The sequence below is a fragment of the Pleuronectes platessa genome, chromosome 6 (genome assembly GCF_947347685.1).
Source record: "Pleuronectes platessa chromosome 6, fPlePla1.1, whole genome shotgun sequence".
Lineage (NCBI taxonomy): Eukaryota > Metazoa > Chordata > Actinopteri > Pleuronectiformes > Pleuronectidae > Pleuronectes > Pleuronectes platessa.
In genome coordinates, this window is record NC_070631.1 from 13538763 (window position 1) to 13566489 (window position 27727).

General features: G+C 40.7%; 1 protein-coding gene across 1 annotated transcript; it reads right to left on the reverse strand.

Annotated features, from left to right (window-relative positions):
* Window positions 1-253: 253 nt before the first annotated feature.
* Window positions 254-27552, reverse strand: stat6 (signal transducer and activator of transcription 6, interleukin-4 induced). The gene is made up of 20 exons (XM_053425190.1): window positions 27038-27552; window positions 21754-21899; window positions 21280-21424; window positions 20246-20326; window positions 19373-19553; window positions 16297-16388; window positions 14156-14304; window positions 13619-13735; window positions 13341-13508; window positions 11431-11518; window positions 11226-11348; window positions 10941-11033; window positions 4005-4208; window positions 3825-3919; window positions 3593-3726; window positions 2645-2794; window positions 2469-2529; window positions 2316-2366; window positions 1923-2039; window positions 254-1810 (listed from the first exon to the last, which is right to left on the reverse strand). Exons 2-20 carry the CDS (start codon window positions 21885-21887, stop codon window positions 1750-1752), a joined length of 2244 nt encoding a protein of 747 aa, XP_053281165.1. The 5' UTR covers window positions 21888-21899; window positions 27038-27552; the 3' UTR covers window positions 254-1749.
* Between the last annotated feature and the right edge of the window lie 175 nt (window positions 27553-27727).

Sequence of the window (27727 nt, forward strand, 5' to 3'; positions counted from 1 at the left end):
AGTTTAAATAGATCTTTTCATACTTTTGTTTATACCAAAGAAGCTGACACTAGATACACTAAGTACAACAGTTATCATTCACTACATATACTGACATATTCACTACAGAACATAACCCCGTAACCCCTCACAAAAAACATTTAGCAATCAGATGAGATCATATCTGTGGTATTATAAATGTATCTGTTGTCAACACCTTATGCAAGATACACTCCTCCATGTAGTTACAAAAATAGCTGTTACAAGGGAGAACTAATTTCGCATTTCTTCACCAAATATATTTATTATATTTTGAAAATAACTGAGATTTAAACTTATCACCATGGTAATACGATTTTTATAAACATGAAAGACAATTCACATGAATATAAATGGTTACCATCCAGTGAATAAGCATGCTACATCCAACACACTATATTTGAGATATACGTTATTACACTATGTATTATTAAATGCCAAGCATTGGGTGTGGTGTCAGGTTTAGTGCAAAGCTTCTGATTGAGCCCAAAGTTAGTTTATGGGGGAGGTCTGGTTTTGATTATGCGTTTAGATGTGAATAAAAGATGCTAAATTCAGAACAAAATTAAACTTAGAGCGATGATGATGATGATGATGATGATGATGATGATGGAAAGGTAATGCATCTGTTTTCAGAGCAACATTGCAAAGTTTCTAATTAACTCTAGTGCTTTACAGCTATTTAGATATTTTAGAATTGCATGGCTCTAAAAAAATGCAAAACAGAGAAAAGACAGCACAACCTCATCTCATTGGGTTTCACAGTTTTATCACTGGACACATACTGCATCGCAGAAAGCAAGGAGAAATTAAAATGTAAATATCGAGCAAAGCCTTTAATATGTTATATTTATAAGTGCTCTCTTGATGGTATAGTTGATACATTAATTTACCTAATATGATATAAATGTTGCCTCCCACCATTATCATCACTTTCATTGTAAATTTCAGTGAAACACATTCCTATCATGTTTCTTATCCTCACTATACCACAGCATAGGTTAGAGCTATAAACATTGATTAACCCATAGCCGAGTTATGAAGTATTAACCATGTTCATCACTGTGTAACTGACTGAAATAACATAATATAGCAGAGGCTTCTCAAGCTTTCCAATCACAAGGAGAGTTATATACAGTAAAGCTGACTCTGCATATATATGCAACAAACACAAAGGATAACATGTGATCATGTGATAAGATTCATACCCTGAAATATAATCTCCACCAGCTCACTGTTCTGTTTTTGACCTTTATCTTCCAATGAGCATCACGCTGTCAGCTATCACATAGAATTAGTCACTGTTGTAAAAGCGCTGTAATCAATACAGTAATCCACTTATTTTCCTGAATTCACACAAATGTATCAAAGAAATCAACAGCCACAAACCCAGCATCAGGGAATAGACAGAAAAGTGGTTGTTTTTTAAAGTGCAAAACAAAGCACAGAAGGCCGGGAGAAAGCAATGACTGCGTTTTTCATCTGGTTTGTTCTCAGTTTTACTTGCCCACAAAACGATTCCATTCTTCCTCCAGCTCAGAGTCCCAGAGACATAAAATCTGTCTCTGAAGAGAAGCAGATGAAGGTGTAGATGGAAAATGAGAGTGAAGCAAGAATGTCTTCACAAACACTTTATCTTATATGATGATAAGTAAGTTCATATGAGTTTGTCTCGGGTCTCTCTTTGACGTCTGCTTTGCCCTTCCACAACAGTTTTGATGGGACGTCTTATTATTCATCCAGTGTCCGGAGAAGACTGTCCAAATCCAGTTCCATGTCGTTACCTCTGGGACTGGAGACAGACACATACACTTTATGGTCTCTCAACACTGAGTGAAACAATTTCTGTAGGACAAAAAAAAGCAAATGTAGATCATGCACTAGTATGAAGATGAAACACCTACATTTCCTCTGGGAAGACAACAGGAGGGTTTGGGCTGAACTCCACCTCGGAATTAGCTGCAGTGTCCATGTCTTGAGCGATCGAGTCCTGCGGGCTGAACGCCTGCTGGAACTGATGCCTGAAAAGAAGGGCAGGAACTGTCACCAGGAAACATGTACATTTTGTCCTGAAAAAGATGACACTGGTAGTCCAGTATAAACAGAGGCAAAGGTGCCTCCAACTCCTAAAGTTCTCGACTTTTAAAAAGTTTGACTGATTATCTCAAAGGTTCCTGGGGGCAGCCTGGGTGGGACAAAAGCAAATGTGCAGACAAACACAGTCTCAGTGGCTGGTGGAGGACAGCACAAGGGAATAATGGTTGGAAATAAAGAGAGGAAGAGAAGTGTACACCTACCCAGGGAAGTTATCGGCCATGCGAGGAGGGGGCATCGCTGAGCGAGCTTCACTGCACACAAACACAACATGTTTAAAATGTTTTCCATTACTCTCAAAATGACTGTAAGTGCATAAGATGACGTGGTTTATTTGTAATAAAGATCTTCCTTACACGCCGACTTTGGTATGCAGTGTCACCGGGATGTAACCCCCATGGGGTGATGTTTGAGGCTCTGTTTGGACAAGAGCACAAAAAAAAACAAATCCTCCATCTGTTAATTGCCTGTCCTCACTTGGATTTAAGAACATAAAACTGAAAACTAACAATCTTTTGATGAGGAACATTACCTGAGTAGAATTTTTTGAAAACTTCATGTTTATGGAATTCAGGATACAGGTGAGTTATGTGATTGATGTCACGGATGCGGTCACCAAGGCTGAGGATCTCAAGGTCTCTCTTGGTGAAGGGCTGGATATTCTGAATTTTCTGGGCCCCATCTTGGGAAAATAAACATATCATTTTATTTTTTCAGTGCGTGAGAGAAGTCTGAGAGTTGTTATTATTACTTTGTGCTTCTAACGTCCACTGTTTCACCCGTTGGAGCCCAGCACTATGTAGAACTCTAAAAGACCTCTATCACAATAAAGGCGACACAAATAACAGCATTTGAAATATGTATCTCCTCCCTGTATACTGAATGTAAAGATGGACAACATGACTGCTTCCCAAAAGTGAAGCCATATCACCTTGATTGCCCCCTTGTGGCTGGTAGCAGTACAGGTCATAAACCTTTCATCCTCCATGTTATAGAGGGTGGGCCGGACAAAAGTACTAAGAAATAAAAACCTTTCTAAAAGATGGTTTCTGTCATTTTAAGTAGCTGTTATAACAGTTATGTATATTGTGCTCATTTGTACATTGAGTTTGGTTATAACTAGTTATTTGATGCAATGACACCTTATTAAATGTCTTAATTGACCAGTGAGACTGAATTGTCATTGGTCGAGAGGGAGAATCGTTGGGACACTGAAACAGACTCTGATTCCATATGATGTCGAAGAAGCACGATGGCGGCACCTGTATACTGCAGGCCTGTGGTCTATCTTCATTTACAGTCTATGCTTCTATGCTACACCAGAGCCTTACATGCCTTTTTTTTGTTTAAAAGCGCTCTGTTGTAAAAAAAATTATAATCCAGGTGAAATGCTCAACACTGTAACTACAGAAAGCTTAAAGATATGGTCTCCCAACTTTTTTTAGTTAAACAAGATAATTGGTGCCCCTCCAACACTTACGCTCAGTAGCAGACACATAAGCAATGGTTATGCCTCCGATCTCTGAGTCACTGAAGCGAAGAAGGAACGTCCCGTTGGGCCTGTCTTGGAGAATCAGGTGGAGATGCTGCTTCCCAATGAAACCAAATATCAGCCTAATAGAGACAAACATTGGAAACACTTGTCATTATTCAATTTGTAGCAGGCTGCTAATTTTAACCATTTCACTATCACTATCACTATCTCTCCTCACCCTTCGCTCCAGTAGCTCTTCAGGTGCTTCTTGGACAGCTCCATTACTCCCTCAAACCACTGCCAGAAAGTGAAAGGTCGACCCGGGAGAACCTCCTGTAGGATTGAGAGCCACAGTGAGATATGAGTGAATATGTCAGCCTGTGTATGTCTGTGCATGAAGACATACACTTGAGCTCACCTTATTAAACTGGGCCCAGGAAACCATCATGTTGCTGAAGTCGTCAGAAAAGTCAGGCTTGTCAAATATCTTCTGGGCCAAGAAGTGCTGGTTGTAGGGGTCCAGGTTGTGCTTCGTCTGGACCTCAGAGGTGAATTTACTGTTGAGAGTACTGTACATCATCCTCCAGGGGACGCGGTCCGGCACGACGAACGGCACTCTGTCCTGATGACAAAGACACACGAACACTGATAATCCTGCGGTGATATCACCTTCATAGAAACCCAATAAACCTTTTTCACAACAGACATTTTGACTCGGTATAGACTTTCCCCTTGAGCACAGGCTCCAGTGTAGTAGAAAAATTAACTAAACATGCTTAACAAACTATTTTGTATTTGGATAGTAAGTTTCTGCAGCCTTGTAAGAGACTTTTATGACTTGTATTTACATACACCAAATGTTTAAGACTTGAGCTGTTTTATGGTCGGAACTGTTAGTGTTGAAATACGTTGAGACCATTTGTTACTTAATTACCCATCAAAGGAAGGAGTGGATGTCTTCTTATCACCTAAGGAAACACATGTGAATCAGCTGCTAATGTTTAGATTCCTCTCCTTCCCCCACCCATGTATCCTTCCTGGATTGGTTCAGAAGGACAGCCCTAAATCCTCCTATATAAGATCTGTGTTTTTGACTGTTCTTCATCCTCACTCTGAGATCCTTGTGGTCTCCCTGTGTTGATCCTTTCTGCAGAAAGCCCCTTATTAAATACACGTAGATAACTTTGTTGTTTCCAGCCTCTTGTATCTCCAGATTTCCATCACAATTTGGTGTCAGAAGTGGGATCGCACGTCTGGGCGGATCTGGACTCGGGTCAGCGGTTGACTGATCCTCTTGGAAAAATAGTTTCCAACCTTAACCTCCCCATACGGGTGAGATGCAGGGACTAAGACCCGAGTCCCGGATCGTCTCAGCGCTGCGATCTATCTGGTGAGAATCTGAGATTTCAAGTGTAATATATACCAAGCAAAGCATAGTGTTACGGAGAAGTTGGTCTAAGAGGAACGGGATCCTCCAGACAGGTGAAAGCCCTGTAAATTTTTAACCAAGGTTTAGAAGAAACCTGGAAGGTAGACTGACGAGGTACCTTTAAGAACGAGTTTGTTAAATAACACGACCACAGAGAGGACATAATACTGAGTTGTATTTGCATTGTGTGAAACAAGTCTCGAAAAGCGCGCTATGTAGAGAACTTCTTTAAGGCACTATGATTTGTATTGGTGAGGCAGGATATTTGAAAGTGTATTTAAAAAAAAAAAAAAAAAAAAAAAAAAAAAAAAAAAAGAAGAGATGAATTGAGAAACTAACAGTAACCAAGTAATTATAAGGAAATTACTATTGAATATAATATGGGAGGTATTACATTATTTTGACGATGTTTATATTACTGAGTTTCATATTTGCTCCTTAAGATAGCGTTTAGGAGATTGATGAAGACTAACTAATACTTAAATTAAAATAAAAAAAAATCTTTACATAGGTAAATGAGAAAATAAGATTTGGATAATAGAACTGAACTGAGTAATCCTTATGTGAACTTCATGCGAAGGAACTATGGTGACACAGTACTTAGTCTGATACAAGTATGGATGAGTGAATGTGGTTTCCAATTGGGGGGAGTTTTCGTGTAAGGAATGTGGTTAGAAAGAAAATTGCATCAAAGGGACAGAAAACAGACACTGGCAGGGACAGATAACACCTCACAAATGTCTCAGTGTCTCAAAATGCAGGTTTCCAACCTCGACTCTTCCCCGCCGACAAAAGACAACCAGAACAACACCAGGCTCCACCAGAAGCGGATGTTCCACAGCCAGGAGCCCAGGCTCCACAACAACCTTTTCCAGCAAATAACGTTCCAGACCCGCAACTCCTCTCTTCACCTTGCACCAGACAAGCAGGCAATATGGACTGGGACAGGATCCAGCCCAAATCGCGAATTGTTGAAGTGACCTGATGTTGCCAGCCTGTTAAAACGTACAGGCATCAAGTGGGACTCAGGAAGAGCTTAATAAAAACACATGCAGTTCATGCGAAGAAGAAGAAGAAATAAGACACTGATCTGCATAAAGCCTCACTGACAATGTTCACAGGTACATCGCGGATGCAGAAGAAGAGGATTTCAAGGAAGGAGAGGAGACGGCACGTGGAATGATGATTGGGACATTTGTTTTCTCTGTGGAGAGAAGGGACATTGGGCAAAACTAAAAAAATTGCAGAAGAAACAGCAACTTTACAAGGTGATTGAACCGAGGCGGGGATGGAGGAGAGGGAGGAACCAGCAGCTTTGAACACAGAACGAGGCCGTGAGGAACACTTCACACATCAAGAGGGTGAATGCACCACACTAACACAAACACTTATCAGGGAAGTACATTTTTTTTTGTTTTTTAGAAAAGAAACACAAACTACTGATAGGAACATATGATAAATATTAATGAAATGTATATGTTCGTATGCCAACGCACACACTCACAGTGCTAGGGAAAGAGAATATATTCCTTGTTGTTGTAGGAGCAACACATTCAATCATCAAGAATATTATGTTTGACACACATACTAAAATGAGCAAATGAGTTGTTAGATCTGTGTTTGATTCAGGAAGCACCGTGGTTGAAAATTCCTGACTCCCTTAATATGAGGTGATATTATAATATAATATGAGGCATCACTGAAAAATTCAAGTGTAAATTTGTTGCTATCCTCATGTTGTCCAAATTACCATGATGTGAAGAGATGTAAAGTATCTTTTGGATATTTTATAGTTTCCAACCCATTAGGAGTCATAGTGATCCGAACGGCTGATCTGGATCCACTACAGATTTACACGTGCATTAAATGTAATGCTGATTCACTGTTAAATGCGTATGAATGGAAGCTCTGTTCATCTGTTGTCACCTCGATCAACACTGATCTAGTGGACAAGGCACATTCAGTCATACTAAGAACATCCAAAAGATGTACACTGCACTCAAACACAAAGGGAGAGATGCAGGTTTTGAGAAAAGATGGTTTAGAGAAAGTTGTGTGAAAGATAATTTAACACTAAGTTTCATGTTCTGGAATGAACATAGATGTGCTGTTTCTGAAGTCACCCTCTCAGTTCCTTCACAGATGTTCAGAGGATGCTCTCCTTTTGAAGTTCCTGGTTCACACTCACATGACTTGCTGTCAAAAACAAAAATGATGAATGGCAAGACTTGGGACCGTGGATACAAAAATGTGTCAATGCTGACATTTGGGAAAAAATATCAGATCCTGTGGTTAGGTAAAATCTATTTTTGAAATTGTTTAGAAAGGGATTTACATCTGTTGTTCACACTTTCAAGGTTATTTAACTGGTACCAGACACACGTAAAGAAGCCCAATATGCACATGCATATTTAGATTATACAAACAACATTTCAAGGGCTCAAGGTAATCATGATGTGGGTTTAATTTAATACATGGAACCTGTGGTTATCACACCATGATCTGAAAATATCTACTGAAACAGAAAGCCATCGATGGTATTACAACCGTTTTCAACTCTCTATTGAGGGCAGATGTAATTGTTCCTTGCAAGGATTCACTAGTGCACGCTCCGATTTTTTCTGTTGAAGAGTATTTTTGATAAAACACAACCTGATGATTTGCGATTCATCTGAGATTTGTATGTTGTCAACGCTGAGTACAACAACGCGCTTCGTCGGTTCCAAATTATTAAGACAATCCTTTAGCAAGTTCTGAAGGATAGTAAATGGTTCTCTGTTGTTGATCGGACAAATGCATTCTTTAGTGTTTAAATTGATGAAGACAGCCAATACTGGTTTGCATTTGAGTTCAACAGAGAAAGTTATACATTCACATGCCTTTGTGAAGGCTATTGTGAATCACTGAGCATTTACAACCAGGCACTAAAGGAGAGCTTGAGCTAATTTAGAGATAACAGCAGGAAGAGCACATTTATGATATGTTGACAATATAATGATTTGTGATCTGGCTCCAACTGAAGAATATTGTGAAAATTATTCTGTAGCTCTACTAAATTATCTAAATGCATAAGGTAATAAGGCAAGCCTGAACAACTGCAGTTTGTTAAAGTATACGTTTTTTAAAGTATAAGTTTGTAAAAGTATAGGTTTGTAAAAGTTAAAGTTTAATTTTTAGGGCATGTGATCACAGCAGAGGGCAAATCCCTCTCCCCTAATAGAGTAACAGTAATTCAAAGATTCCTTAACTGTTAGAAAGAAATAAGGGATGTCATTCCTGTGATCGATTCTTATTGCAGATCATTTATACCTAACTATGCTGTCCTCGAGGAGTTCCTCAGCGCAATCGCACACAGGCTTACAAGCATTTAGCAAAGTTATATGGACTGATTACGCAGAGAAAGCTTTCACTGACTTGAAACTGACCCTACAATCGACCACCCGACTTTATGACTACCCGACCCTGACCGACCTTTCACACAAGCAGTTGACGAGAGGGGGGAGTAGATGACATCAGTGCTGCTCCCAGACCAAGGGGGGCAAACAGAGACCTGTTGCATTTTTCTGAGCAAAACTTGATCCAGTTGCTGCAGGCCTGCCTACTTGTCTCAGAGCTGTAGCGGCGGCAGAGAAGGCCGTAATGGCGTCCAGGGATTTAGTGGGGTACTCCCCACTCACCCTGTTGGTACCACATGCTATGTCTTTGATTTTGTTGGAACAAAAGATATCTCATTTGTCTGCTGCACGCTGGCTTCGTTATCATGCTATTCTGTTGGAAATGCCTAATATCACTGTGAAAAGATGTAATGTTCTTAACCAGCTACTCTTCTTCCCACAGAAGGATATGGTGAATAACAATAACTGAAGTTTGATCCTCCATACTAGATTTACAGGAAACACCACTGCAGAATCCAGACCTTGAACTGTTTGTGGATTGATCAGCGTCTCGCAATTCAGACACAGGAGCAAATCAAGTTGGTTTCTCTGTGGTTACAGCACATGATACATTGATTGCATGACCACTCCCTGCTTCCCTGTCTGCACAGGCAGCAGAGCTCACTGCTCTCATTGAAGCATGCAAATTGGCTAAGGGGAAAAGGGTTCATATCTACACTTACAGTAGATATGCATATGGTGTAGTACATGATTTTGGCACGATTTGGAAACACAGAGAATTCCTTACATCAGCAGGCAAACCAACTGCAAATCATGCTCTAGTGTCTCTGATGCTTGATGCTATCCTCCTCCCCAAACATGTTGCTGTATGTAAATGTGATGCTAACACCTCTAATAATGACCCAGTATCACAAGGAAATGCCAGTCACTGCAAGAGAGTCCCAGAACCGGAAATTCTAACTGCTGCACCCACACTGAATAAGTAAAGCGAAAGATCGGTGAAGAGGGGGCAGTGCTGACCAGCACAGCTGTTAGTTATAGTTGCTTCAGAAAATCACATGATACACACATCGCCGAGAGGACGACAAATGGAACACTGACCTCTCCAGTCAGCTGGGTCTAAGTGGCAGTAGAGGAACTGTTCTCTCAATAATGATGACAGCGATCTCCCGCTGACACGCTTGATACGAATTTCGTTTTTTGTGGGTTTCAAGCATCCTGTGCGATATGATGATTTGTTTTCCTTTGAAGCTACAGAAAGTGTTTGCTCGTTTGAACATGCCACACTTCTATTCGCACGTATGTCTCCCCCACACTGCACCTTTATACTCACAGTTTGGTTACTGTAGCCTCCATGGGCCTTATGGGGAATGCCAACTGTGTCCCTATGGTTTGTTCTGCCAGATGACACACAAATTAGATCTACAGTGACGACAATATAAGATGTGTTTCCCCTCCCTGAGGGGTTTCCTCCCCAGAACCCTTTGATAGTGATAAAGAATGTGATGTTACTGTGTGGTTGTGTAATCTGCTCTTATCATTCCTTCCTCCCTTTTAAAGACGCATACCGTTCGCGACAAATGCAGTTTGCTTTACACTACTGTGATGATGATGGTGAATTGATGTATTTGATTTTTTCATTCTCATAAGTTGTCAATAAATGACAAAAAGGAGGGAAATGTAGTAGAAAAATTAACTAAACATGCTTAACAAACTATTTTGTATTTGGATAGTAAGTTTCTGCAGCCTTGTAAGAGACTTTTATGACTTGTATTTACATACACCAAATGTTTAAGACTTGAGCTGTTTTATGGTCGGAACTGTTAGTGTTGAAATACGTTGAGACCATTTGTTACTTAATTACCCATCAAAGGAAGGAGTGGATGTCTTCTTATCACCTAAGGAAACACATGTGAATCAGCTGCTAATGTTTAGATTCCTCTCCTTCCCCCACCCATGTATCCTTCCTGGATTGGTTCAGAAGGACAGCCCTAAATCCTCCTATATAAGATCTGTGTTTTTGACTGTTCTTCATCCTCACTCTGAGATCCTTGTGGTCTCCCTGTGTTGATCCTTTCTGCAGAAAGCCCCTTATTAAATACACGTAGATAACTTTGTTGTTTCCAGCCTCTTGTATCTCCAGATTTCCATCACACCAGCAACCACCAATCTCTCTGCCCGTCTTCAGTCACTTTCCCCAACATCCATGAGACATTGAACAGGGGTATCACACTAAACAGCCCGACAATGTTCAGAGCCTCCAACATCTAAGCGTGAATCTCATCCACCCCCGTTATCTTGCCAGGGCTATTCCCTGTGTCTTCAGATTCTTCCTCCCCCTCAGATGACATATTGGTCCCCTGGTCTGGTGGGGTACAGCCGAAGGAAATACATGGAGTGACGACCTGCACAGGAAGCAAGCTGGCCTGGATGTCTGGGTTTCCCGATCCTTGGCATCGTTGCCTATAGCATAAGACGCAATAGTGGATATTATTACAAAGATTAAACAAAAGACTAATGTGACACTTACTGGTTCAGAAAAAGCACAGTCCCAAATGATGGTGGCCAGAGCGTTGTTGTCTTGACTTCCGTGGACAATGACGACCACCGGCAGCGAGATCATCTAAAATCGATCACATAATAAAAGTTTAACGATCAAACTAAAGAGATACAAATCACATACGATTTTAAATAATTTTTTTCACGGCGGCAACATGTGGAATCTTCTATCAGTTTACCACTTCTGTGGCTGTTAAATGAAGAGTGTGAGCTGATGAAAGAGGGGAGATCTGTTGAAACTGGTTTCCCTACACACCTGTATCCTGTAGGGAGTGTCACAGCCTGTGATGGTGATCTCTGTGGAGAACAGGAGAGCAAATTTCTCCTCCGTCACAGACTCTGATCCCTTTCTGTCGGCTCTCTTGATCTTCTTGATGGACTGTTGAACCAAAATAAGAGTTTACATTGGCTAGTGGGACAGAACAATAACTAAACCTCAGCTGATGAATCTCATTACATACCATATTCCTAAAGGTAGCACATGTGCTCTTGCTGGCTGTGTTGTGTTCTAGGATGGCTGTGTTGTTGATCAGCTCCCCGACATTATCACTGCAGACATCATAACAAAGGTTCAATGCGGATTCTTACGTCATGTACCTTAGGAACCTTTTGTAATTTATTTTCAGGGCATTTCTATTTGCATTGGATTAATTTAAAAACAATCTAGGTTTGCTTAGTACTAAACAAAAGCCGAGACAATTATGCGTGATGTGTGATTTCATTAATAACGAACATAAAAGGGAGAAAGTTCCGTCAGTGTTGGAGATCATGTTTCTTACAAGCTAAAATGAAGCGAACCCCACGAGCTGGTTCAGGCAGCCAACTCGAGCTGCCCTGCTCCAATCATGTTACATGCATCATGTGACATACCTCACTCTACACAACCATCTATAATACACACCCACCTTATTAGGCGGCTTATTTAAGCATAGAGACATTTCCCATCACCCCCTTTGCTCGCACTGCTGCTGCAGTATTTCTACCAGTTGCTTCAGCCCCTCCACTACCCCAGCATCCACCTGTAGGCGGGGGGGTTACAAGTATTTGCTCATCACTCCCATCATTCTTGTGCATCATATTGGGGAGTGATTAAGTTGGAAACTAGACCCCAAACACTAAACCTGTTTGAACTAGAGTTGTCTGACTGAAATGCTGTCGTGGGGGCTGGATAGGGGTGCGGCCTTAGACCTTTATTATTCTTACTGTACATGCTGCCACTGGAAGACATCATCAGAGTGTACAATATTTACTTCCATAGTTACGTAGATCATACACAGCTGTACATTGCTGCTTACCCAAATTTTGATAACCCTCTAACTCTATCAGCTAACTCCTTGGATGTGATGAGTCTAGGTGTTATCTTAGACTCAGATCTGAGTTTCAACGCCCACATCAACAAGTTGACCAAAGTTTTCCACCATTTTAAAATCAGACAGATAATAAAAAGCTGATCCATGCCTTCATTTCCAGCCAGCTGGATGACTGTAATGCACTTTTAACAACAATAGAGAGACTCCAGCTCATTCAGAACTCATAACCAGAACCAAGAGGAGGCAACACATTAGTCCAGTTCTAGCTGCTTCGCACTGGTCACTTGCACACAGGATTAACTTTAAGGTTCTCCTCCTTACATACAAGGCTCTGAATGGACTAGGACAGAGTTACAAGGCTGACTCTCTAGTTAACTATGTCCCCTCTAGAATTCTGAGGTAATCTGCAATAAGTCTAGCAGAGGTTCTCAACTACAGATGAAAGACAATCGGAGATCCAGCTTTTGTAAACTATGCTCCAAAGTTGTGGAACAGACTGCCGCTAGATCTCAGAGAAGAAACTGGAATGTTTGTTCTTAAATCCCAGACTTTTTCGGAACTAGATCGAGCTCATACCACCGCCAAGTCTGAACAATCCTACACATGATTGTCGACTTCTTATTATAGAAAATAAAATATAAAAGAAAAAGGAAGTGTTTGAAGTCCTGGTTCTGCACCATAATATAAATGTAAACCCACAAACAAACAGACGAAGGTGATAAATATTACCTCCCTGGCATTATGACAAAGGATAATAAGGAGCTTTATTGATCTAGTAAATCTTGCTAATAGTGTCAATAAAATGCTAAATGACAAATCAAATCTTTAATATCGTACATAATTTCGTTGTTTACGATTCTGTAATCATTGTAACAGATTAGAGATCCATGTTTTCATGTTTTAATAAAAAAACTAAAGAAACTAACAGAACACATTCAAGAACGTTTATTTCTTTGTTCCATTAAGGGGAAAAAAACCTCTGTTAGACTTCAGACTCATCCCGGAACTGTTATCTGTCGTGTTGCTGTACATATATATATATGTATATATGCATGACTCACCCAGGGACACTGCCCAGGTTCCTGGCCTGCAGTTCATTAATGATTTGCGCCTTCAGCACCACAGGCTTCCCAGGAGCCACTTTCTCCCCCAGCAGATATCGCACAGTGGTGGAGAACTTTGACTGAGTCTTAATGACCTGCGGGGGCTGCTTGTCCACTATAAGAGAGCTGCAGGAAACATCAGCTACATGAGTGAGGAGACCATGTCTAAAATGTGTCACTGATTTTTAAAAGAAATTGGAATACATACAGACAAAGAACTAATGTGACTGTGCTACCTTTGAATCAGAACCTGCTGAAGTTGCCTCAGTCGTTCCTGGAGCTCTGGGATGTGTTCCACTATCAGCATCAACTCCTGTCGCAGGTTCCCGTTCACCCCAAGCAGTTGCTCACACCTAACAGAAAAATGAGTAATAAGAAAAAATATTTAAAGACAAATACTAGACAAAAAATGCCAAAGCCAACAAAGAATAATAAGTCACAATCGTAACTGACCTAATGTGAAATATATCACATTTGCTGATATATAACATTGAATAATGGCCAGAAATATAATTTTGCAAACATTCTCATCTCACTTAATTTTACTCTTTTATGGTTAGGGTTTGATCTTTGACCTGTTACCACCAAATGCTTATTTGTCCAATGTTCAGTTCTATTGAATGTTTGTGACAAATGTGAAGAACTTGTCTGAAGGCGTTCCCCAGATATAACTTTCTTTCTTCTATTCACTCTTGCTTAGATGTCATGTCTAATTAGGTGTGTGGTTTAACTTGGATAGGACAAAGGTAATGAATAAGTGGGGTGCACCTCACCAGGTCTGCAGGGGGTTGAGGTTTTCATCAAAGGGCTGTCCGATGGCGGCCTTGCACTGCTCCCACCTCCACGCCTTCAGCCTGCTGAGCAGTCGGACCTGACACTGGTCCAGACAGTCCACACACTCCTGCAGCAGCTGGAAGCGTTTCTACAACCAGTATCCAAACACATTAAACTGACACCTTGACAAACACGTGCATGAATGTGCATGTCAATAACCATCATGCAGACAAACACAGATACAGTGCCTTGCATAAGTATTCACCCCCTTTGGACTTTTCTACATTTTGTCATGGTATAACCACAGATTAAAATGTATTTCATCGTGAGTTTATGTAATGGACCAACACAAAATAGTGCATCATTTGGAAGTGGGGGGAAATATTACATGGATTTCACAATTATTTACGAATAAAAATCTGAAAAGTGTTGAGTGCATATGTATTCACCCCCTTTACTGTGAAACCCCTAACAAAGATCTGGTGCAACCAATTACATTCACAAGTCACATTTGCAAGTCACATAATTAGTAAATAGGGTCCACCTGTCTGCAATTTAATCTCAGTATAAATACACCTGTTCTATGACGGACTCAGAGTTTGTTGGAGATCATTACTGAACAAACAGCATCATGAAGACCAAGGAGCTCACCAAACAGGTCAGGGATAAAGTTGTGGATAAATATGAAGCAGGGTTAGGTTATAAACAAATATCCAGAGCTTTGAACATCTCTCTGAGCACCATAAAATCCATCATAAGAAAATGGAAAGAATATGGCACAACCGCAAACCTACCAAGAGGAGGCCGTCCACCCAAACTGAAGAGTCGGACAAGGAGAAAATTAATCAGAGAAGCAACCAGGAGGCCCATGGTTACTCTGGAGGAGTTGCAGAGATCCACAGCTGAGGTGGGAGAATCTGTCCACAGGACAACTATTAGTCGTCTACTCCACAAATCTGGCCTTTAAGGAAGAGTGGCAAGAAGAAAGCCATTGTTGAAAGGGATCCATACAAAATCCCGTTTGGAGTTTGCCAGAAGCCATGTGGGAGACACAGCAAACATGTGGAAGAAGGTGCTCTGGTCAGATGAGACCAAAATTGAACTTTTTGGCCTCAATGCAAAACGCTATGTGTGGCGAAAAGCCAACACTGCCCATCACCCTGAGCACACCACCCCAACAGTGAAACATGGTGGTGGTAGCATCATGCTGTGGGGATGCTTCTCTTCAGCAGGTACAGGGAAACTGGTCAGAATAGAGGGAAAGATGGATGGAGCCAAATACAGGGAAATCCTTGAAGAAAATCTGATGCAGTCTGCAAAAGACTTGAGACTGGGGCGGTGGTTCATCTTCCAGCAGGACAATGACCCTAAACATACAGCTAGAGCTACAAAGGAATGGTTTGGATTAAAGAATGTTAATGTCCTAAAATGGCCCAGTCAAAGCCCAGACCTCATCCAATAGAGAATCTATGGCAAGACTTGAAGATTGCGGTTCACAGACGGTCTCCATCCAATCTGACTGAGCTTCATCTTTTTTGCCAAGAAGAATGGACAAACCTTTCCATCTCTAGATGTGCAAAGCTGGTAGAGACATACCCCAAAAGACTTGCAGCTGTAAATGCAGCGAAAAGGGGTTCTACCAAGTATTGACACAGGAGGGTGAATACTTATGCACCCAACAGATGTCAACTTTTTTGTTCTCATTATTGTTTGTGTCACAAAAAAATTTATTTTGCACCTCCAAAGTACTATGCATGTTTTGTTGATCAAACGGGAAAAAGTTTATTTAAGTCTATTTGAATTCCAGTTAGTAAAAGTACATAATGGGAAAAAGTCCAAGGGGGGTGAATACTTATGCAAGGCACTGTATATTACGTACTGTTCCTGCACTAGCAAGTGTTTAAAGTTATTTCAAACCAACATTAGGCCCAACAATTATATGGATTGTTTAAGTTTCTAAATGTATAATGGTGATCACGAGAGACTTGTACTTGAGGAAGTGGGATTATTATTATTATTAGATGACTACAAATGTCAAGCTCTGACCTTAGAGCAGTGTTCTACTGAGGAAATTTGTCTGAACTGTTTTTTGATATGACACTTATTTAATTTCATGTGGTTTTATATATGCCCAGCTTACCGTGGCCATGGCATTCACATTGTACTCCAACTGCTGGATGTGTTTCTGGATTTCAGATTTTTTGGCATCCAGTCCGTTCTGCTGGATTGTCCCTGAAGGAATAAAATAATACGTTGAGTCTTTTGTACATCGCAGGTGGATGGAGAAAACTGTGGGCATTTTTAAAACACACCTCCTGTCATTTTTAACACTGACATACAAATCTCTTAAAAAGGCCCTCTTTGGTAAAACAGATTAGAATGAGCAACACTTGAACATGCCAAGTTAACAAAGACACAGTCAAAGCTGGGCTAAATATAATAATTTTATGTACAGCCGGAATGCCAAGTACTACATTAGTTGCAGTGTTGATCAGAAAAATTAAATAAAAGACCACTCAGGCCTCAGAAAGTCCGTATGAAACCACTTCTAAATTGACTGGATTCTTCTTCAAATCTGCCACAAATTTCAAACACTCCTAAATATCAGTTCTCTAAACATGTCAGATTTTTACTAGATCCGTGAATTCTTCTCTGAGAAAGCAAGGACAATATTGAAACCCTAGTATTCAGTGGAGACGCAATGAAGACACATTTACAGCATCATTTAAAAATGATAGAGTAGAGGAAAGCCTGTATAAAAATAATAATATAATAATAATATCTTTATTTATCTTGCACCTTTCCAAAACAAGGTTTACAAGGTGCTTTACATTATAAAAACAACAGGAATCATAAACGTGTAATCTAAAGAACAGTATCAATAGAGGATTATAACCCAAACCTTGTATTAGGTCAAGTAGTTGCTATTCGCACCACTGATCACTGAGGTTTATTTCTCTTATCTATGAGTGGCCAATCATACTGTGACAAAGTTATCATCCTAAATGCAAAAACGCAACTTGAGGCCATTGACTATTGTCAAAGCAGAAAAATAACAAGAATAAAATATGTTCAAGAGCAATCATTCCGTCTCTGGCTGTGTGTTGGAGAGCCCCATGGCATGCACCATTGCCACAGAGCAAAACTACTTAAAATATCAACATGAAACTTTTTTAATCACATGGCTATTATGTCGCGTTCAATTATCCTTTTCATAAACCTTATGACCACTCGAGAAAGTTTTTGATTTGCCACGGCGGGCAGTAAGGATAAACACAGACTACCTAAAGTTTGTCACATGTATTAATGTGACAAAAATACACGGGGACCAGAGGTAGAGTGAAGTAAATGGTCTCTAATTATATAGCGCTTTTTTTTTTTTAGCTTCGATGACCACTCAAATCGCTTTACAGTTGTGGTATGCCATTCACACACACACACATACATACACATGTATATATTCATTAGGGCTGTCAATAGATTAAAAAAATTAATTAATTAATCTCACATTTTGAAATTCATTAATCGAGATTAACCACGATTAAAAGTTTGTTTTTCTTCTAAAGACTAAATCTTATAAATTAACAAGTAATCACTTCAGACAGCGTGTATTTTAGACAGTGTTGTTTAATTTAAATTTTTTTAAACACAAAACTACACACAGAGCTGTGTTTTCAAAGAGGCTCAGGCCTATAACTCCTACCTATAAAGTGGCAGCCAGGTATTTAAATATCATGTATGATAAATTGCGCTGAGACAGACAAGCATGTTCACATTTTCTGGAGCCAATGCTGCTCTCCTCTTCTGGACAATATCACCTGAGAGTGAGAACAGCCGCTCACAGGGGCACTTTGGTAGCTGGGGTTGACAGATTTTTCTTTGCTATTCCTGCGCTGTGGCAGCAAGCGGACCCTTGTTTCACTGGATCCGTTTGATCACCTCCAAGGCAGAATTCCAGCGGGTGGCCACATCTTGAACTAGCGCCTCTTCCTGCTGTCCTTGTGCAGTTTGCTGTGCTCTCATTCAGACGGGACTTATCATTTGACGGGCTGTGTTTGAAGTGCGTCGAGGAATTCCTCTGCACAGTTCTCCGCTGTATGTCACGGCTCTGTTTTTTTTACCTCCGATACAAATTATAAAAATGTCCATACATTGTCAATAAAAATGAGCTGTGACACCCAGGTAATTGTCATTGCTGACTGACGTCCAGTGGTCACCAGTAAGGGTGACGCTGTTAGCTTTCTCGAGGAGCTGAATTTTCTTCCGCACACCGGAAGTAAACAAAGTTGCGTTAACTGCATTAAAATATTTTATCGCATTAATCTCGGGCATAATAATCTCATAGATTAACCACTTTCTAACTTTTTGCCAATTTTGGTAAGAATTTGAGCATGTTAAAGCCCTCAAAAAGCCAATTCATTTGCCTGAATAATAATAATAATAATAATAATCCTTACAATTTCAATAGGGTCTCACCTGACCTTTGATGTCAGTGCTCGGGCCCTAATTACAAAATTAACCTTTGGAACATTAAGACTGAAAATAAATTTTAACATCAACAATGGCTCTGCTCAATAATTTCTTCCAGTAAGACAGGTCAGTGAGTAACTTCCTGGCACAATACCAGGAAGTTACTCAACAGAACGAGAGGCAGCCATCATCAGCTTTAATTTCATCAGTGGTTTTCCTGATTTAAAAAGTTGGGAGCAGGGCTCCATTCTTTGCCCCTCACTGTTTTAGATTTAAATGTTAAAATTCTTAAATGTAATATTTCTTTCCTACACCAATGACTCAAAGATTTATGCGTCAACTTTTAACAATATAGTCTATATATAAACTACAACTAACATTCTAACATTTAAACCTATATGTCACAAAATTTCCTGCAAAAAAATTGAGATGAACGTAAATTCCCTACTGATTAAACTTCATATCACAGTTAAACCGAAACTAAAAACTATTAAAAACGTCAAAAAAACGAAATTGAAACTGTTAATATAGAAAGCGACTTTTGTTTTATTAAAGAGGAACTGAAATAGTCTTACTCCATTTTCAGTCAATATCGGCTGTTTTTAGTATTTTATTATTGCGAAAATGAATAAAGGCATTTCTGCAGAAAGTCTCTAAATTTGTTTGCATGTGTGTGTGTGTGTGTACGTGTGTTTTTGTGTGTGTGTGTGTGTGTGTGTGTGTGTGTGTGTGTGTGTGTTTGTCACCTTGTAAAGCCTCATAGTTCTGTCTCTCCCAGTTGAGCTCTTCCTGCAGCTGGTGCATTTTCTGTCGAATGTTCTGGACCTCCAGCACCTTCAGAACCAGGTGGTCCACATCCTGCATGTTGGGGAACGACGGTTCTCCACTCTCATACTGGTAAGCGGGAGGGCTGGGGATCTGAGTGGGCTACACACAGTGTAATATTATTATTAATTTAACAAAGAGAGACATTGAGAGCATGCTATGTTTTACAATGATTGATTGTAGTGCATATAAAGAGGGGTACATATACAAATATATGCAATCATTATAAAATCATTATAAATAAACATACAATTCATTTCAATTTTATCTTCAATTTGGCCACTAGGGGTCTCTTAATCAAAACAATAACAAAAGTCCTAATTTTATGACATCATAAAGCAGTATGGGATCATGGGAGTTATCTTCTCCACCACCATTGTAGATCTAAATCTACCTGGTGTGGCTCAGACAAATACTGTGGAGGATGAGGTCATGTGTTGAAGTGCTATGCAAACAGCCCTGAATAATGTGATACATTTCAAGTGGGCGTTTGGCTAACTGCCTGGTAGTGTGTTTCACCGTTGTCATCCATTATTTATCCTGGAAGCTTTAGTGCAGACGGGCAAAACCGAGGGTAAAGCGGATATGATGCAATTAAAAGGCCACCCAAAATGAAAGCCCTGTTAGTTGGACTAAAGATGAGGATTTCTCCCGGTTTGAACGTTGTTGGAAACATTTTGGATGATACAAGTACACAAGTTTACAAAAAATAAAGCTTGTGAATCAGTGAACGATGTCAGCTTCTCTGTAACTGCATTGTTTTGACAAACTGTGTGAGTTAATGAGGTTCTCACTGTGTTGAGCAGACCCCGCTCCTTCCTGAGGACGTCCCTGACGAGCACTGCAAACTGTAGTGGCTGCCGTTGAAACCCAGTCTGTAAAGAAAGCACATGTCCCATTGGATCCATCTATGATACAGCTTCTGGTGTACAATGGTACATTTAGCCGATGCCATGTTGTCAACTTGCCAACTTGTCTGAATTCATGTTGTAGCAGGTTGGCACAAACATATGTAAAAAAAAAAAGTGTAGGTATTTTTACTGGTATTTTGTTATCAAAAAGGTATTCATGTTTTTTTTTCTTTCTTGAAGTTTATTTGAAGGCACGCTTCACCTTTTCTACTGCCTCACAAATGTCTTTGATTACTCCAGAGAGTGTTTTCCTGTCTCTCTTCCTGTCTTGCATCACTCAGGGTGTGTGTGAAGTCACTCACTCATTCACTCCTTCCTACTGAGTAGGAAGTTCTATGTAAAGGACTATATACTCAGCTCATCAGTAAAATAAATAAAAAACTTTTTAACACGACTCATTTTCTCTTGAACCGTTAAATAAATCATTGCTGTTGCACAACTAAAACATGCCATATCATCATATTTCATACTATTCATTCAAATCAATGCTTTTCTGTTTGCTTCTCCCTTCTACTATGTCACATTTGAGGCTCAAGTATTTTTTATTCAGACATGAAAATCTTTTTTTTTTACAATATACTATATTCTCTACTCTCGTCTGGTGGCTATTTGTATTTCATGCCGAACAAGTGCAAAGCACGATGGTATATATTGCTTGATTAGTCGTGATTAGCTGCACATAACTTTTTATATAGGGGTATAAAGATTTCCACTAAATAAACATTCAGACAAATACAAAAAATGTACTTTAGAGTGAGTAGTAAGTGATTTCAGACACAGAGCTGCTGTGACCATTGGCAGCTGCTGGATATTATACAGAATACAATGGCTACGTCCAACCTCAACAGAAGAACTCTCTGATTCTAAGTGGGAAATCAGGGAGGTACTTAAATCATTAAGTCATGCAGTTCTCCTACCATGGACCTGCTGATCTGCATCAACTTCATCTTGACCACCACATTCGCATTCTGCTGAGCATTCTGCTGCAACATGATGATGATCTGGTCCAAAAGAGCTCGGGCCTGGCTCTCTTGCTCCACATTCTCCGGCAAAAAGTCGTCCCTTTGAGGATACACACACACACACACAGACACACACACACACACACACACACACACACACAGACACACACACACACACACACACACACACACACACACACACACACACACACACACACACACACACACACACACACACACACACACACACACACACACACACACACACACACACACACACACACACACACGTAAGATGTGCTTGTAATAGAGCCACACCCAGAGCCAGCAAACACAATATTCAATGAAATCCTTAGCACGCTTGTTCAACATGTCATCATATGTCTATGTATGGTGCATGTGTGTGTGTGTTTGTGTGCATTTGTGTACCATCTTTGGTTCTCAATCCATTCAGCTATAAAGTGTCTGACTTCAATGGGGAAGAGGTTTGGGGGATAGAGGTTGTTGACGATGTCATCAGGCAGGCGCTGGATAAGCTGGGACATGTGTTGCCACTGGGCCATGATCAAGCAGGGCTACAACAAAATCAGAGTGTTAAGACATATTACGCATGAATATTCAATTTTACTACATTTCTCAGTGATCAAAACACAAACAGGGCATTTTATTTTAATCAAAAACTCTAATATTATAGAACTAGAATTGCACTGCTGAGCCCAAACAGCCCCTAAATTAAATCTAGCCGCGCAAATAATTTTTCATTAAGATCCATTTGCACTTGACCCGCAATGTAAAGAAAGTTAAAAAAACTAATCGATCTGCTCCCTGATCCGCATCCATACCAAGATGTAATGGGAAATCTAAACACCCTGACGACCCCCTCACTTATCAATCTCTTCTATCCTTTTTCTTTGCCTCTATTTCTGCAGCAAAAAGGTATTTTTACCTAACTAGAACTCAATCCTCATTTTCTAACCCCAAAAAAATGTCTTCTCCATCTTTTCCAACCTCCTCTACCCCCCCACTCCCCCTCCTCCTTCCAGTCTTTTACCAATTATTTTACAAAAAAGATAGATGACATACGCTCCTCATTTTCTAATCTTCCTTCTATAACAACATTTCGATAAACTTCATCTTCATCCCCTTCTTTTTCCTCTTTCACCCCCTGTCTCCCAATCAAGTTCTTACCTTGGTAACCTCTGCCCACCCAACCACCTGCCACCTTGACCCCATCCCATCTCACGATCTCCAGTCTATTGCTCTTGACCTTATTCCTTTTCTCATCCATCTTATCAACACTTCCCTATCAACTGGCTGTTTCCCTAACTCTCTGAAGGAGGCAAGAGTTAACCCTCCCCTGAAGAAACCCACCCTCAACCCGTCTGAAGTTAACAACCACAGACCTGTCTCTCTTCTTCTCTTTCTTACCTTAGCTCTCGAGCGAGCTATCTTTAATCAACTCTCCTTCCATCTCCACCATAACAACCTTCTTGACCCTCACCAGTCTGGTTTCAAGGCAGGCCACTCAACTGCCCTCCTTGCTGTCTCTGAGCAACTTCACACTGCTAGAGCAGCTTCTCTCTCCTCTGATCTTATTCTTCTAGATCTTTCTGCTGCATTTGACACAGTGAACCTGCAGATCCTTATTTCCTCTCTTCAGGCTCTGTGTGTCTCAGGCTCTGCTCTCTCCCTGCTCTCATCCTACCTCAACGACCGCGATGACCTGGTAGCTTGGAGAGGATCTGTGTCTGAACCTTGTCCTCTCACTACTGGGGTCCCTCAAAGTTCCTTCCTGGGTTCTTTCCTCTTCTCTCTGTACACCAACTCTCTCGGCTATGTCATTCACTCACATGACTTTTCCTACTACAGCTATGCTGATGACACAACTAATCCTCTCTTTTCCCCAATTTGAAACACAAGTAGCAGCGGAAACTGCCTGTCTGACTGACATCTCTCAGCGGATGTCCACACACCACCAAAAATTAAGCTTGACAAGACTGAACTACTTTTCCTTCCAGGGAAAGGCGCCCCCACCAAGAGAGCCTATTGTAACTCCCCCCTGGCTCGTCTGCCTGCTAGTGCCATGCGACCTCTGCAGCTCATCCAGAATGGAGCAGCTCAGTGGTCTTTAACCTAAGTTCACTCACACTACTCCGCTCTTACGCTCCCTTCACTGGTTACCAGTGGCTGTACGCATCCGTTTCAAAACACCAGTACCTCACTGCGTGCCGTGCTGAGACCGGATCGGGTCCAGTCTACATCCAGAACATGGACAAACATTACACCCCAGCCCGTTCACTCCGCACTGCATCTGCCAATCGGCTTGCTGCTCCCTTACTGCGAGCTAACCACTCAACAAAATCACAACTGTTTTCTGTCCTGGCTCCTAATTGGTAGAACCAGCTCCCCATCGACATTAGGAAAGCAGAAAATCTATACATCTTCCGCCGCAAACTAAAAACACACCTCTTCCGACTATATCTTGAATATAAGTTTAACCTTACAATTTAGTAGCACTTAAATGGGACTTACTTATAGCACTATGTAGATTGGCTTTCTTGAAGAAATAGTATTTTCTTGATTCTTGTTGTTCTGGGTTTGTATCGTCATGGTTGAATGCACTTATTGTACAAACCAATGAACAAACAGACGTAACCAATTTCACAAACAGGGGAAAACGTAACCTCCTTGGCGGTGACTATAGTAACAAGGCTGGTGTCGCCTCTTTTAAAAAAAAAAATGTTTTAATCGACTTCAGTGCCCATGTTCATCCAAAAGAAGGAACATGAACAGACACTGTGTAGTTTCACAGCAATAGAGACCTGTGGTACAGAGCTATGTGATGTTTTAAATACAGCAATAAACAAACTTAGAACTGAATTCAAAACTGCTGCATATAGGTGAAATAGAAATATGGAAAACATGCACACCAACACTGACAGATTTAGATATCTGAAATCTGTTGTTGGCAAAAACCAAGCAAACATGTCTTTGGAGCTCTCTTCACTTCCTATGGGTAGAGAGAACCACAAAAACCCAGTCCTAGACTGTCGCTTAAATTGCGAAACTTCACCGCTGTCTCCTGGCAACGTGAAGGTGAAACCAACAATTGCCTGCAGCGCTTCGGACACACAATCACACCTTTACTGCATTTGAAAGCGTGAATATCTTCCAGATGATTGTTTGACAGGAGCCAGTATTGTGAGTCATACTGAAGGAATGGAGTGTTGTGCAATACTCATAAAGAAGTCGCTAATCATTTGGATAAGCTCGCACAAAAGGACTGAACGGCGGCAGAATCAAACCTTCATCATAGTCTTATAATAGCAAACATACAGTTAATTATAGAGCCTTTGCTCCTTAATCTGGCTTGCACAGACCATAGCAGGCACGCTTCACTGCTGTAGTCACTGTTTAAGTAGCCATAATTTTTTTTAACGATCTGATGCGAGTCACAACTACTTGAACCTTAAGCCCTGCATCTAGGCTCAACACATCACCCTCACAGTACCACTGTGTACAACTTTGTCGACTTGAGCTTATGGTTCAATTTTGACCTCTGGATGGGAAATACTGGAAGTTTTGTTTGACTCAAAACATGGCAATCCTGCAGCTTTTTGCAGAAGGTGGGGGTGTCCGACCTGTAGAGCTCCTGGTCAAGTGTTCCCTTGTCCAAGTCCCTGGTGTTGGGAGTGTGTTGGTATCACTGTGCATTGTAAGGACATGGGGCACAAAGCTATGAGGAGAGTCAGAAAGACAAAGTGGGTTGCCAGAAGCAATCTGCAGTAGTATAACAGGGTCAGCCATTTGCAATAAATTTCCCAGATGAGGCTTCACTATATAGTGCACTGGGACAGTGCACATTAAGTGCACAACCACTTTTCATTTTTAAAGACCAGATCTTGGAAGTTCAATAAACAAGCAGGTCAACCATGTCCCATTGACACACAAGTTATTTCCCAATTTTCCTCAGTTCGCTCTTATCTTGCACATCATGGATGTACATGCAGGGTAATTGATCCCTTGTGCATACTAATGCATAGGAGATTCTCTCTCCTTCCTGAAACATCCACTGCCGAAAACCTCTTAGACCAGTTTCCTCCATCTCCAGTATCCAAACTAATCAACTCACAAAGACCACTTATCTTCAACAACTCACTTCAATCGATTCTCCTCCCACGAAAAAGCACCAGTTTACAGACGGACTCTGCAATTCAAAGGCCAAAACTTTCTTGCATAAGTGATGAAAAACTTCCTCTAATTTTGGGTGAAGTTCAGAAAAATGTGTTGTTGCTGACATTTCTGAAGAAGTCAGAAAGTCGTACTGGTAGGAGAGCTTTCTGATTTCGGTTCTCAGGCACAGTTTGTTTAAGTCAAGTAAACAAATCTTTGCTAGGTTTAAGAAAAGATCAACATTTGGGTGCAAATGGACCGTAACCTAGTTAACCAAATGCAAAAGCTTTCCGGCAAAGAGCCTTGAAGGCAGACCGTTCCCATGATCGCACTGTGCATCAAGCCAACTTTATTTATGTCCCACAAAAGGTCAAACACTCCTCTGAGGCCCGTAAAACATGCAACACACTTTGTATATAGACATAACATAGTAAACAGAACAGATATTTGGTAAACATACTAAACTAATGTGAAACCCTCTGAGGCCAGAATTATCAACATGGTTTTCTGGGTCGTCTCAAAACATTAGCAGATTATGTACTAGATATTTTTTATGAATATATTGACGATTTAACTCTTCGTTGCCTCAAACCAATCAAACTATTTGTTTTGATAAAGACAGATTCTTTCTCCTGAGTGAGGTTTGTGGTTTTAAACTGACATATCCAGGTAAATTAATTGTGTGTTAAACCTCCTCACTGTTCTTGCACAATCCATACGCAGTATGTTGATATATATGTATTTACAATACAGTATTAAATGTACACAAACCAAACTGCCGCCCCTTTATAATTGCTTTTAACACCCCACTTGTATATGCAAGAAACATAATCGCATTAAATACAGTCATCTATTTTAATCATTTTATAATGTTTTATTTTGTCACATTTTCCTCATTTGTAACATTTGTCTCTCTGTATATGTCCTGTATCGCTTTGTGATCTTCAAACTGCCTCAGAACCGTTTACCATTGTTTGCCATTGTTTGCCTTAAATCAACTTGTAACTGGGTTTTGAAAGGTGCTATATAAATACAGTTTCCTTTAGCTATTAAAGGGTTAATTCAACTTCAAGTTGGAGTTCATACAGCAACATACATGATATGTTATTTGGGGAGCTAATAATACAACATGGAGTAAACTGTATTTCTGACAATATCAACATGTGATCACATGGGCTGAGCATGAATACCAGGAACAATAACTTTCCTAATAAGTAAAAAAAAAAAAAAAAAACAACATTGCTGCTACTTTGGACATAACTCCGACATTACACGAACAAACAAGACAATGATTAAAAGTGAACCTACATTTGGATCTATTTAAAAAAAAAGACGTCCTAACTTTATTAAAGTTTTGAAGAAGTGTACGAGGAAATAAGACTCTCTCGCTCTCTCTCTCACACACAAACACACACGCACACACTTCTGCAGTCTGTTGGTTTTGGTTGTTATTTGTTCATCAAACGTTGAGACCAGTTTTACGCACAGTTCTCGCAGCGGGCTAGGCCTCACTAAAGCAACACACTGCGTCGACTCTTACCTTCAGTTTAAGGCAGATTTCACAACAGTGATAAGCGCTGGGCTCCTTCTCTTCTTCCTCTTGAGTGGAAAGCAGCTCATCCAGTAAGTGTTACTCCGCACGTCCTCCCTCCATCACCAACTGTATCGCTGCCCGTGTCCCACTGGTCCTGGACCAAGGCCAGTCCTTCGTACAGAGCCCTAAACTCTCACTCGCTCAGAAAGCCAGGGTGGATTCAGTCACTTCCCTGTTCGCGCACGTCGTGTCACCGCGCGTTATTATTTCCTGCCCTGAGTGCCCTCACGTTCAAGTTTGAACTAGTCGGGAACGTGAGTTGCGCGCCCTGATGTCTTCACTGTCACCCCCGGTGCTCAACAGATGACACATATACCCACACACAAACACACGCCGCGCACACTGGCCCCTCTGGTTAAATCCCGTCTCACAGATCACAAACAAAGCGTGCGCCCTGCTGGCCTCAATGCGACAGGACAGAAACAACGACAGGAGACATATGCCACACATGTACTGTATGTAAAACAAACGGGTGGGCGGGGTGGGCATGGTTAACTTCCACAGAAGGAGAGAGTGGGCGGAGTAGCGTCTAGTCATTTCCCCATCGGCAGTAACTTCCAGTAAGTTCACTGAGACACATGATACCATATCTGCAGCTGGCAGCTCCGTCGAGACCAACATTTTCCCAACGGCATC